The sequence below is a fragment of the Notamacropus eugenii genome, chromosome 1 (assembly GCF_028372415.1).
Source record: "Notamacropus eugenii isolate mMacEug1 chromosome 1, mMacEug1.pri_v2, whole genome shotgun sequence".
NCBI classification, from domain to species: domain Eukaryota; kingdom Metazoa; phylum Chordata; class Mammalia; order Diprotodontia; family Macropodidae; genus Notamacropus; species Notamacropus eugenii.
In genome coordinates this window covers 81771269-81783449 of record NC_092872.1, presented here as the reverse complement: position 1 = coordinate 81783449, position 12181 = coordinate 81771269, and the positions used below count along the sequence as shown (strand labels likewise).

The following is a 12181-nucleotide window of genomic DNA, read 5'->3' as shown; positions in this document are numbered from 1 at the left end:
ACTGACTGCAAGTCAGTTGATAAACAGCAAATTTCAGAAAACAGGGTTATTTGAGAAACACTCATTAGCTGGCTCAAGTTAGCATCATGTGACAGGAGCCAGTGAGGACTCCTTACCTCTTTTCTAGAGGATGGTAATAGTCTCCCTTTTCTCCTTGGTCAGATCCCTCTTTGCCTGCTTAAGTCAGGGTAATTGGGCTACTGCAGAGTGTCCAATTTGCAACCCACAACACTATCCAGTATGGCCCAGACCAGATATTTTAAAATGTAATTGGAGAATATTTAACAAATTAAATAAAAATATAATAAAACATAGATAATATTACATTTTAAAACTAAATCAGTGTGTGGCCCACAGGAATCTTATATATGAATTAGTAGCTCTTATTTCTATTTGAGTTTGACAGCACTGACCTACAGCATAACTGACCACAGCCACTGACTTGCTGAAAAATTTTCGAGATTTCAATACCTATCAGATAAAATACAGACTCCACAACCTGGTGCTTAGGGCTCTGTGTAAAAGGACCACAACCTACCATGCTAGCCTCTCTCACAATTCTTCGTGCCCCCTCCGTTTCAACCCAACTGAAACTGATTAGCAAGTCATTGTTTCTTCAAGTTCTACCCTCTCCCAAATCAATGCAATCCCCCATGCCTAGAGTGGATTTCCCATCCCCATCTTTGCCTGCTTACATTTCCTCTGCTTCTTTCCAAGGGTGCATTCAGTTGCCAGTTCTAAAAAACCTTCTCCGATGCCCCTGACTGAAAGGGATTTCTCCCTTCTCAAATTTTTAATAGCACTTGCCTGAACTTTTCCCTTGCATCTTTCACACTCTACTCAATCCATAGTTACCTGTATACTATTTTATCCTTCCTTATACTATATATGTGTGTGTATGCATGCATGTGTATGTCTATATGTATGTCTATGTATAAACATACATACACATACATACATACATACATATACATATATGCATGTACTTGTATACTATTTTATCCTTCCTACCAGGTTGTAAGCCCTGTGACAGTAAGCACTATGGCTCATTTCTATACACTCAGCGCCTTGCACAGAGTCATTGGCAGCATATATATGGTGCTTACAGGCTTATTAAGCACTCATAGATGCTATTCCATTTAATTCTCACAATAACCCCGTGAGTTAGATCCAATTATTTTTCTCATTTTACAGTTGAGGAAACTGAGGCTGCAGAGGTTAAGTGTCACATAGGTCACAGAGCTGATAAATGCCTCAGGCCAGATTGGAGCTCAGGTCTTCAATTCCAACACTATACCCAATTGTGCCACCCAGGAGATGATTGATACTTTTGTCTTGAACTGATTGTACTAAGGGGAGAAAGGAGAGAGAGGAAACTTTCAGTGGAGAGATGTTCTTACCTTTGTCATTCCTTCTTCATTCCCTTCTACTTTTTTTTTGAGCTTCAACATCTGCCACATATCTTGGGCTGGTTTTTTGAAGGGCTGACTGCTTTCCAGCAGCTGCTCGGTAGAAGGCAATGCCTCCAGAAAGGCTATCTGGCTTTCCACTACAGAGAGCCGCTGGTCAAAGGCGTCCATAATCCTTTCGGGTGGTGTACTGGATAATATGTCCTCTTCACTCTCCTCTGACTTCTCCCCAGGTTTCTCCCCAAACTTCTCCCCATGCTTTTTTCCAAACTTCTCCCCAGACTTCTCCCCAGGCTTCTCCCCAGGCTTCTCCCTAAACTTCTCCCCAGGTTTCTCTCCAGGCTTCTCCCCAGGTTTCTCCCCAGGTTTCTCTCCAGGCTTCTCCCCAGGTTTCTCTCCAAACTTCTCCCCAGGCTTCTCCCCAAACTTCTCCCCAGGTTTCTCTCCAGGCTTCTCCCCAGGCTTTTCCCCAAACTTCTCCCCAGGTTTCTCTCCAGGTTTTTCCCCAAACTTCTCCCCAGATTTCTCTCCAGGCTTCTCCCCAGGTTTTTCCCCAAAATTCTCCCCAGATTTCTCTCCAGGCTTCTCCCCAGGTTTTTCCTCAAACTTCTCCCCAGATTGCTCTCCAGGCTTCTCCCCAGGTTTTTCCCCAAACTTCTCCCCAGATTGCTCTCCAGACTCCTCCCCAGGTTTCTCCCCAAACTTCTCCCCAGATTTCTCTCCAGGCTTCTCCCCAGGTTTCTCCCCAAACTTCTCCCCAGACTTCTCCCCAAACTTCTCTCCAGGCTTCTCCCCAGGTTTCTCCCCAGACTTCTCTCTAAACTTCTCTCCAGACTTCTCCCCAAACTTCTCTCCAGGCTTCTCCCCAGGTTTCTCCCCAGACTTCTGTCCAGACTTCTCCCCAAACTTCTCTCCAGGCTTCTCCCCAAACTTCTCCCCAGGTTTCTCTCCAGGCTTCTCCCCAAGCTTCTCCCCAGGCTTCTCCCCAAACTTCTCCCCAGACTTTTCCCTAGGCTTCTCCCCAGGCTTTACCCCAGGCTTCTCCCCAGGCTTTTTCCCAGGCTTCTCCCCAGGCTTCTCTCCAAATTTCTCCCCAGGCTTCTCCCCAAACTTCTCCCCAGGTTTTCCCCCAGGTTTCTCTCCAGGCTTCTCCCCAGGTTTTTCCCCAAGCTTCTCCCCAGGTTTCTCCCCAAACTTCTCCCCAGGCTTTTTCCCAACCTTCTCCCCAGGCTTCTCCCCAAACTTCTCCCCAGGTTTCTCTCTAGGCTTTTCCCCAAACTTCTCCCCAGGCTTCTCTCCAGGCTTTTCCCCAGACTTCTCCCCAGGCTTTTTCCCAAGCTTCTCCCCAGGCTTCTCTCCAAATTTCTCCCCAGGCTTCTCCCAAGTCTCTTCCCAAGGCTTCTCCCCAGTCATCTCAGATATAATCTGGAAAGGGCTAGGTAGAAGATAGTCCTTCTCACTTCCTGGAAGAACTTTTGTCTCCTCTTCCAGGTTGAGACATTCTATGATGCTATGCAGCAAGATGTGCAGGGCATTGAAATTCACCACCCCTCGTTCTGGGGTACCTATGGCAAGGTTCAGGAGGTCCTTGAATTTAATGGTAAAGCTCATTCTGTTTGAAGGGAGCTTCTTACTCTAAATGATCTGGGCATCCACAGTGGGAGTCTGCTAACTCTCACCTATTCTAGTCGTCTCATAAAGCCGAGGCAACGTACCCTCCCTCTGAGGCTTCCAGGGTTAGTGAGCCATATCCACTGCTGAGAGGAAGTTTCTGCATGTTGCTAGGATACCAAGGAACATTCAGAAGTCTACAAGACAGAAAGCCCAGGAATCCTTTACAGGCTGCATGCCAATTAGGAGCACTGGATTGGGAATCAGGAAGCCTCAATCTTCTTCCTGACTCTGCTGTCAACTCTGTGAGTGACCTTGGGAAACTCATTGAATCCACAGGGGCCTCAAATTGTTCATTTCCCAAATGTTAAGGTAGGATTAGAGACATTCTTAGTGCCTTTTTAACCCTAATATTCTATGATTCTAAGTACGCTATATGAAGGTGATAGTGACACAGAGAATGGAGCAGAGAGTTCTAGAATGGCTGCAAGAAAGTATATCTTAGAACAAGGAAAGCCTGGATTTATGGGAAAGTAGATGAAGGGAAAATAACCTGATAACCCAAGTAAGATTTCTAGGGAACCTATCAATTCAATAACAGATTCCTATCTGAGGAGTACTGAGAGATTCAGAAGGAAACAAAATTATGACATTTCATACACACATACGTAATATATATGTATATACATACTCTCTCAAAAATATATGTGTATTATGTGTACACACACACACACACACACACACACACACACACACACACACACATATTCCTAAAACTGAACTTCCTCCTCACTGTTCAGAGGATGATGCACTTGTTTAAGAGCTGAAGTGATTTTTAAAAAGTCTTTTTCCCATTCCCTAACTTCCTTTTTTTTTTTTTGACTCTTCTCTTGAATAACTGACCATTGACAGAACACATTTTCTACTTTAAAAGCAGTATTGGACCCACAGTACACAGTATTATGTCCATAGCAAGTGCCTAAAAATGCTTGTTGATTCAATAAATGCTTGTCAGCTTTGCTATTGTTGAAGAGTAGGGCCATCTTTTAATTCACTTTGTGAGTGCCCAGGTATATCCATCATTAGTTATTCCTCATGGTTGGTAGCTGCCCATCTTGGGGCATGAGAAGGATACAAAAAAGGAGCTAGGCAGTCCAGCAGACACTTGGAGATGGAGTCAGGAAGGTGAGCTCAAACCCAGCCTCAGACACTTGCTAGCTGTGTGACCCTGGACAAGTGCCTCAGTTTCCTCATCTGCAAGTGAGGATAATAATAGCACCTCTCTCCCTCCTTCCTAGGGATGTTGTGAAGATCAAATGACATATTTCTAAAGGTCTTTGTAAACTTTAAAGTATATAAATTTTATCTATGATGATGACAAGTCTATTTGCTCTAGGGGAGGAGAACTAAACATATAATTATTATTGTTATTTTGGAGGCAATTGGGGTTAAGTGACTTGCCCAGGATTAAACAGTTAGTAAGCATCTGAGGCCGGATTTGAGCTCAGGTCCTCCTGATTCCAGGGCCGGTGTTTTCTCGACTGCACCACCTAGCTGCTTCTTAAACATATTATTTAATGGCACAGAGCTCTCACTTTTAGATTAGAAGAGTGTGACTTCTCCTCCGTATTGGTACAAACCCATGATAGCATATATTTTGGGGTTTTGGACCATATTTAAAAAAATTTTTTCCCCAGATTTTCTTAATATACAGCTGTCTCCCAAATTTTTTGGTCATGTATCCCAATAAGTAAAAAAAAAAATTTGAGCATACTACCCCAATAGGCATATAAACTTATTTATAAATTATATACAATCTTTATTCTGTATATGATGTACATTATATCTACATTATAAATGTACACAATGCAATTACCATTATAAATGTATACACAATAACAAACATTATAAAACAAACATAAAAAGGAGAAATTTTTAGAGGATAAGATAAAATTCAAATAATATTTAATCTTAGAGTTAATAGGAAACCACTGCCATTTGTCGAGTAAAAGAGTAACTCGTTGGTATGCTGGCAAATGTTTAACAACCAGTTCTCTTAATATATCCTTTTAAATTTAAGTTGCATTATTTCTCCATGACTTTCTTAAGTTTACAATCAACCAAACAATAAATCAAGCCCTGATTTATAGCATTGCCAATTTCTGGCACACGTAGTGAAAATTTAACAGTTGGCCCCAGCACACCCACTTCTGGCTCCGACTTGGGCTTTAGGCAAATCTTTGGCAGCTAGGTGAAGGTTCTCCACTTTGGAGTGGAGAAAGCCTTGAAGTAGGGAGACCAATTAGGAATAGCTCAGTTTAAAGGTGGTAAGAGCCTGAACTAGGTTGGTTACTGTGAGAGCAGTAAGGAGACAGACAGAAGAGGTGTTGTGGAGATAGATTTGGTGACTGATTAGATCTGTGAGGTAAGGAGGAGATGTGGGGAGATGTGGAAGATGACCCCAAGTGGGGAACCTGGGTCAGCAGAAGTGTCCACAAAAATAATGGGGAAGTTTAGAAGAAGGGCTTATGGGGGGCAGTATGAGATAATGCAACGATAATGAGATCTGTTATAAAGCTGATAACCCATCCATGCCTCTTCATCCTGTGTGTGACTCCTGTCCCACCCCATAGGAAAAGGGAGGAGAGGATTCTTACTTCTAAGTCATTCCATGGTGCACAGAACATGCCCTCCAAGAGATGCCTGTCACAGCCCCAGGTGACCTTCGAAATAGGAGGTAGGAACATGTATTTTTCAAATGACACCAGAGTTGTCACTGCTTTGGGTGAGTGGTTTCTTATTAGGTTATAACTTATTAGGTTACAACTACCCTAACAGGGTTAGAAGTAGGAACTCTAGGAGTTTATACAGCAGAGGGATGGAGGATAAGAGGATAAGGATAGGTGGTATTGTGTTGGAGACAAAGCTCATAATTCGTTATTGTGGAGAGGATGGTCTGTGATCCATCATCCCATTTACTTTGGGATCAGGCTCAAACCACATTTTGAAGACCACTGGCATAAAGAATTTCCAGAGAGTAAACTCCTTCTACTGGTATACAGTGGCCCTTGATCTGTAATTTATAGCCTTAGTGGATTTATCTTTGATAATCTTTAGAAAGACTGAATCACCTACATAGTGTCATATAGGTGGCATGTGACACGTAGGCTGACAACACGAGAACACAGGTCTTCCTGATTCCAAGCACAACTCTCTATCTACTAGGTCACGCTGCCTTATACATTCACAAAATATCTCAGCTGCCTAACCCCGATTTATTTCTTACGTGTGTTCATACAATAATCTGTAGGGTGGATAGGGAGAGGTGAGTCTGAACACCAAAGTAAGACAGAGAAAATGTTCTGGATTTACTTCCAATTTCATTTTCCTTGAGAGACAAGTCACAATTTATGCTACAGAAGAACAAATGCAAAAACACTAGGATAATGACAATAAATGCTTATTGACTGCTGACTGATCGAAACAATCAATGAGCTTACAGTGTGTCAGGTACTGTGCTAACTGCTGAGGAGTCAAAGAAAGGCTATAGTAGTAGAAGAGACAATATGCAAATAAAAAGGTACATATAGGATACCTGGAGACTAGAAGGAAGATAACCATAGTTACCTTTTTCTTTATTTCACAGTTTAAAACACTGCTTCGTTATTGATTTTAAAGAAAAGTTTCAGGATGTAATGGTCTGTGTTTTAGGACATAATGACTGAACTGACATTTTTTGGTAAAGTGTTCTAGAAACTGTAAAGGCAGATTATTAGAAACTTAGGAACAGCTTTCTTGAGATGAGAAGTAGCACTTGAATTAATATTATTGTCACATGACTTCATTTTATTACTTCTAATTTCAGTGACTAATTTTAAATCTAATTATGAACATTATAATCCAGAATATGTTTCACAAAAGATAGTACAGATTATCTATAACAAATTTTGTCAACTCTGATTAAACCTAAGTAACAGGCCTATATAATTACAGGTATTAATCTGGAGACAAAAATTAGATGCTGCATCAGCATATAGATTCTATAGATAGAAAGAAGCAATGCTAAATATTCAAAAACTACATTTTTTTTGAGAAGCAGTGACCATTATAGACTAAAGACACTATAATATAGTCTACTGTTGTATTTCAATGATGTGTAAAGTGCCAAAGATTTAAAAATAGAACAGTGGCCCATTTCTTCTAGATAGTTTCAGAAACTAGGGAATGTTGGAAATGTCGATGATTATGAAGAAGATATGCCTCTCTCAAACTTTTAAATCAATGTTGAAAGAAAAATTCCATCAAACTGATAAGGAAAATATATAGCATTAGAGTAGGAGATAAACAAAAAGCCATATAACAAGAAGTCTTAGCTTTAGATAAGAATCCAACTCTCTAGGGCATGGGTTCTTAATCTGATGTCAAGAACTTTTAAAAATATTTTGATAACCATATTTCAATGTATGTAATTGGTTTCTTTTAAAATCCTATGTATTTTATTTTATGGATTTAAAATTAATATTCTAAGAGGTCAATAGGCTTCACCAGACTATCAAAGAGGTCTGTGACACACAAAAAAACTTAAGAACCCCTGCCTTAAAGGGAAGGCTCAATCAAGTAATCAGAATTTATTAAGCACATACTTTATTTTATTTTTTATACAATTTTTTATTTTTCAGTTCTTAATATTCACTTCCACAAGAATTTGAATTCAAAATTTCCTCCCCATCTTTCCCCACCTCCCACCCCAGGACAGCATGCACCCCATCCTCCAGTCTGTCCTCCCTTCTATTACCCACCCTTCTTCCATTCCTCTTCCCCTCTATTTTCCTATAGGGCAAAATAGATTTCTATATTCCATTGCTTGTATAGCTTAATTTCCAGTTGCATGCTAAAACAATTATTAACTTTCATTCTTAAAGCTTTGAGTTCTCTCCCTCCCTCCTCACCCACCCTCATTCAGAAAATAAGCAATTCAGTATAGGTCATACATGTGTAACAATGCAAAGCACTTCCATAATAGTTATATTGTAAAAGACTAACCACATTTCCCTCTGTTCTATCCTGCCCTTCATTTATTCCATTCTCTCCCTTGACCTGTCCTCCCACAATAGTGTTTGTTCTGATTATCCCTTTCCCCAATTTGCTGTCCCTTCTATTATCTTCCCTCTCCTATCCACTTCCCCCTTGCCTTCCTGCAGGGTAAAATAGGTTTCCATACTCAATTGAGTGTGTGTTATTCCCTCCTTAAGCCAAATCTCATGAGAGTAAGGCTCACTTACTCCCTTTCATCTCCTCCTCTTCCCCTCGATTATAAAAGCTCTTTCTTGCCTTGTTTTGTGAGATGATTTGCTATGTTTTGCTTCTCCCATTCTCTTTCTCCTAATACATTCCATTCAACAGTAAATTTTATTTTTTAGGTATTCTCCCTTCATATTCAGCTCACCCTGTGCTCTCTATGTGTGTGTGTGTATATATATATGTGTACACATATATATACACATATACACATACACACATACATGTATATATACATAACTACAAATATGTAATATACATATACATACACACCCATACACACCTACGTGTATACATACATACATACATATACACATACATACATATACATACATAGATACATACATACATATATATATATATATATATATATGTATATATATACACCCTCTAACTACCCTAATACTGGAAAAGGTCTCATGAGTTACAAATAACTTCCTTCCACATAGGAATATTAATAGTTTAATGACTTTCTTAAGGCTTCTCTTTCCTGTTTACCTTTCCACATTTCTCTTGATCCTTGTATTTGAAAGTCAAATTTTCTATTCAGCTCTGGTCTTTTCAACAAGAATGCTTGGAAGCCCTCTATTTCATTGAAAATTCCATTTTTTCCCCTGAAGTATGATACTCCGCTTTGCTGGGTAAGTGATTCTTGGTTTTAATCCTATCTCCTTTGACCTCTGGAATACCATATTTCAAGCCCTCCAATCCTTTAGTGTAGAAGCTGCTAAATTCTGTGTTATCCTGATTGTATTTCTACAATACTTGAATTGTTTCTTTCTGGCTCTTTAGAATATTTTCTCCTTGACCTGGGAACTCTGGAATTTGGCTACAATATTCCTAGGAGTTTTCCATTTGGGATCTCTTTCAGGAGGTGACTAGTAAATTCTTTCCATTTCTATTTTACCCTCTGGTTCTAGAATATCAGGGCAGTTTTCCTTGATAATTTCATGAAAGATGATGTCTAGGTTCTTTTTTTGATCATGGTTTTCAGGTAGGCCAATAATTTTTAAATGATCTCTCTGGGATCTATTTTCCAGGTCAGTTGTTTTTTCAATGAGATATTTCACATTGTCTTCTATTTTTTCATTCTTTTGGTTTTGTTTTACAATTTCTTGGTTTCTCATAGTTTCCATCTGCTCCATTCTAATTTATTTATTTGCTTTCAGTGTTCCACAATCACTACCATACAACCTAGATTTTTCTTTCCCTCCCTCCCCCTTCCCTCCTCAAGATGGCATACAATTTTATATAGGTTCTACACATACATTTCTATTAAATACATTTTCATCATAGGTTATATATGTACATTTCTATTAAATACATTTTCATCATAGTCATGTTGTATAGAAGAAATCATATAACAAACCAAAATGTAATACAAAAGAAAATGATCTTCTATAATCTGTGATTGAATTCCATAGTTTTACCTCTGGATGAGGAAGGAATTTTACCTTAAAAGACCACTGAGAATTTTTAAGTCCTTGTATTGCAATGAAGCTTTAAGTCTACCAGAAAAAATCCTCGCACACTGTGGTTGTTGCTGTGTACAAAGTTCTCCTGGTTCTGCTCCTTTCACTCAGCATCAGTTCACCTAAGTCCTTCCAGGCCTCTCTGAAGTCTTCTTGTTCATCATTTCTTATAGCACAATAGTACTCCATTACATTCATATACCATAATTTATTCAGCCATTCCCAGTTGATGGGCATCCCCTTTCCATTCTAATTTTTAAAGAACTATTTTCTTCAGTGAGCTTTTGAACCTCATTTTCCATTTGGCTAATTCTGCTTTTTAAAGCATTCTTATCCCCACTGGCTTCTTAGACCTCTTTTGCCATTTGGGTTAGTCTATTTTTAAAGGTGTTGTTTTCTTCAGCATATTTTTGGGTCTCCTTTAGCAACCTGTTGACTCACTTATCATGATTTTCTTGCATCACTCTCATTTCTCTTCCCACTTCTCTTATTTGATTCAAAATTATGACTGAATTATTCTCAAATAGATCAATAATCAAAGGAGATGAAAAGGCAGTTTTCAAAGGAAGGTATACAAGGTACCAATAACCATACAGAAAAATTCTCCAAATCAATAATTAGAGACATGCAAATTAGAGCAACTCATGCCCATCAGACTGATAAATATGACAAAAGCATAAAATGACAAATACTGAAAGAGAAACAGGCACCACATCAATGCACTGTTGGTGGAGCCGAGAATTGGTCCAGTCATTCTGGAAAGTAATTTGTAACGTGATCAAGGAGTTATTAAGCTGAACATTTGGCTCAACTATACAGTTCTTAAGCTTACACCTTAAAAGAATCAAAGAAAAGGGAAAGAATCCATATGTACAAAAACATTTATAGCAGCTCTTGGGGCTTCCCACTTATTGGAGAATGGCTAAACAAATGGTGGTATGGCAATGTAAGGGATTACTCCTTAAGAAATGACAAAATGAACAGTTTCAGAGGAAACTTGGAAGACCTCTAAGAACTGATATAAAGTGAAGTGATCAGAATTAGAACAATTTATAAAGGGGACAATATAGATAATAAGAATTTTGAAAGACCTTAGAATTCTGACTAATGGAATCTTAAAACATGAGTCAAAAGGACTGAAAATTAATCACTTCCTCCTTAGTGATACTTAAAATGCATAATGAGACATATACTTTTGGACAAGGCCAATGTGGGGATTTGTTTTACTGGACTATGTCTATTTGTTACAAGAATTTGGTTTTTTTATTGTTCAATGGGAGGGAAGCATTGGGAAGGAAAGAATAAAATAATTTTTGAGAAATACTTTTCAGTTTTATATATATAATTACATAGAAACTGAAGTGTTTAAGTGGCTCTTGAAAAACATGAAATTTCTCCTTCAAGTGAGAGCTGCCTTTACTTAGTGTCTGACTAAGATTTGTTTGTCATAAGGGCTTTTAATGGGAGTGGGTGGGTAGAAGGTATTAGAAAAGTAGCAAAAATGAAATGAAGGAAGGAAGAGAAGAAAGAAGGAAAGGAACAGTGAAGGAAGGAAAGAAAGAGAAAGAAGCAGATGAAGGAAGAAAGACCAAACATTTTTAAAATATGCTGAAGAAAAACTTCAGAAGGAAACAGCAAAATGGGATAATTTTTATATTACTTTTGTCAAATTGACTACATTAAAAAAGACGGACTTAGAAATTCAATTTCTTAGGCAATCTTTTTTGTTCTTTGTATATTTAAATGTTTGTTAATTGTTAAGTTCATATAAAAATGAAAAAAATATTTATACTGACCATATCTGAATCTGAATTTGATGACAGGAACTCTCTTGAAGCTGAACTAACAGAGTCTTTCTCTCTGGGCAAGCTTTTGTGAGGTCAGAGGTTCATATGAGTGATGTCAAAAGGACATCACCTCAGCAAGAAGTTCCTTGTCTGGAACTATGTCACTGCATCTGGAATACAGAGACGTGTCTCTTGCAGACATGGAAAACTTGGGAAGCCTTAGTGGTGGCAGGAATGAGCTGAGTTAATGATTTCGGATCTCAAGGAACGGAGATACTGCTCCATGCTACTGAAATATAACTAGAAAATTTTATTGACAAAATAAAAATCCCAGGCACTTAAGAAAGACAAAAGGATGCAAGTAGAATGGATGTTTGGCATATGCCTAAGCCATTGACTATGGCATCACTCATGGAGAAGACACTGAGGGGCCTCATTCTAGAAAACTAAATGACTGGCACATCTGTGGACATATTATGTTGACTTAACAGATGGTAGGGAGAAGCCTTTTTCCACTGGCCAGAATGGGTGATGTTTTTAAAACAAGCTGACTCAGCAACAATGTAGGGCTTTCTTGTGTCTGTGGAAGAAAGGACTCCTTTAC

At 38.8% G+C, this 12181-nt stretch overlaps 1 protein-coding gene across 3 annotated transcripts in view; it reads right to left on the bottom strand.

The window, feature by feature from the left end:
- The window catches only part of C1H16orf96 (chromosome 1 C16orf96 homolog), a 75622-nt gene extending 63981 nt beyond the window's left edge, over positions 1–11641 (bottom strand). For all 3 annotated transcript variants that reach the window (XM_072607423.1, XM_072607432.1, XM_072607441.1), the window contains exons 1-2: positions 11587–11641; positions 1401–3217 (exon numbers count right to left, since the gene is read on the bottom strand). In XM_072607423.1, the coding sequence (XP_072463524.1) occupies positions 1401–3020 (1620 nt within the window). In that variant the 5' untranslated portion in view covers positions 3021–3217; positions 11587–11641. The remainder of the gene's footprint in view (positions 1–1400; positions 3218–11586) is intronic.
- Positions 11642–12181: the final 540 nt, after the last annotated feature.